General features: G+C 40.5%; 1 protein-coding gene across 1 annotated transcript in view; it reads right to left on the bottom strand.

The window, feature by feature from the left end:
* The window catches only part of LOC106012110, a 16,003-nt gene that overhangs the window by 2,092 nt on the left and 12,550 nt on the right, over nt 1-1,361 (bottom strand). Inside the window, exon 4 of the mRNA XM_013083916.2 lies at nt 119-203. Coding sequence (XP_012939370.1) covers nt 119-203 — 85 coding nt within the window. The remainder of the gene's footprint in view (nt 1-118; nt 204-1,361) is intronic.

Below are 1,361 nucleotides of genomic sequence, written 5' to 3'. Positions count from 1 at the left end.
CCCACGGACCCCTCAAAAAACGCACGAAATTAATCACTCCTCGTCCGAACCCGTCTATGTTTCTACATGTATAGCACTGTTCGGTGTTCGGGTCAAGGGTTGAGACCGTTGAGCTCACCTTCCCGCTGCTCCACGACGACCTGAGACGTGAGCAGTGCTCGGGGGGACCAGTCATGCTGCATCGGGACATAGCCCGCGCTCTTCTTGAAAGGAATGAATGAATGAATCAATTAATCAATCAATCAATCAATGAGGTGATGAATAGATGGATGGTTGGATGGATGGATGGATGGGTGGATGGATGGATGGATGGGTGGATGGATGGATGGAAAAAGAATGAAAGAATGAATTACTAGTTTATGAGATCGTAAACTAAGAAATAAATCATTTGTTCACCACAAGCTCAGAAAATGACTTTTAGTTTATACAGTAAAATAAGATTGTAAGAATAGAGAGATTTTAAACAGGAAGTTGTTAGGGGACAGTACAGTCCCCTACTGTGCAGTCCCCTAGCTCTGCTTTGTGCACTGGGGGACTGCAAAAAAACAACTTTTGACCTTTGGATCGAGGTCAACAAGCCAGTGTCAAATATATCTGGATCCTACTGATATATATTTAGATCTAGTTAAGTTAATTAGTATGATGGGAGAATCTAGATCTAGAGGCAAGCACCGTTATTTAAGACGAACTTATCATATATGTCGACAGGTTCGTTGATCCATCTAGATCTAGATTCTTGATCTAGATCTAGATTCTAGATCTAGATCTAGTAGTACTTATGACATAGACTGTAGACTAACTAGATAGGTAGATCTACTCTTCTTCAATTTGAAAATGTGTAGTCTGTGTTTATAATATCTAGGCTCAGATTAGATCTAGATTTAGTAGTAAGCTGACATTCCATATGCCCGAAAAACCGATGCAAATTTCGGGTGCAAACTATTTTTTTCGCACCAACCTTTTTGTCATTGTGTAAATCCATATACAGGAATTTCGCATGGCCGAGTCCGAAATTCGCATGCGAAGATTTTGGTTCGCACGAAGGAGCGAAACTTTTTTCTTCAGCACCCGAATTCTTCGGGAAGTGGGTGGGGCTCATTTCCCGCCAAATCTACTTCAAAGGAAGGAAGCAGCATGGAAGCACTAGGGAAGTGGGAAAACGTCGAAATGTTGATTTCCTTTGTTCGAGAGAGAAGTGTTAAAACTAAGACTAAAAAGAGGTGTTTATTTTCAAGGTGGCTGCCATTTCCATGGCAACCACTTTTTTTTAAAGTTTGTGGGAAACTTTCGGGAGTCTATATAATCTATCTATGCTATCATTTATCGTTTAAATCGTGTAATAACAAAAGTAGCATTTCACT

The sequence above is a fragment of the Aplysia californica genome, unplaced genomic scaffold, assembly GCF_000002075.1.
Source record: "Aplysia californica isolate F4 #8 unplaced genomic scaffold, AplCal3.0 scaffold00262, whole genome shotgun sequence".
NCBI lineage: Eukaryota > Metazoa > Mollusca > Gastropoda > Aplysiida > Aplysiidae > Aplysia > Aplysia californica.
Note: the sequence above shows the minus strand (reverse complement) of the source record. Positions and strands in the feature narration are given on the sequence as shown.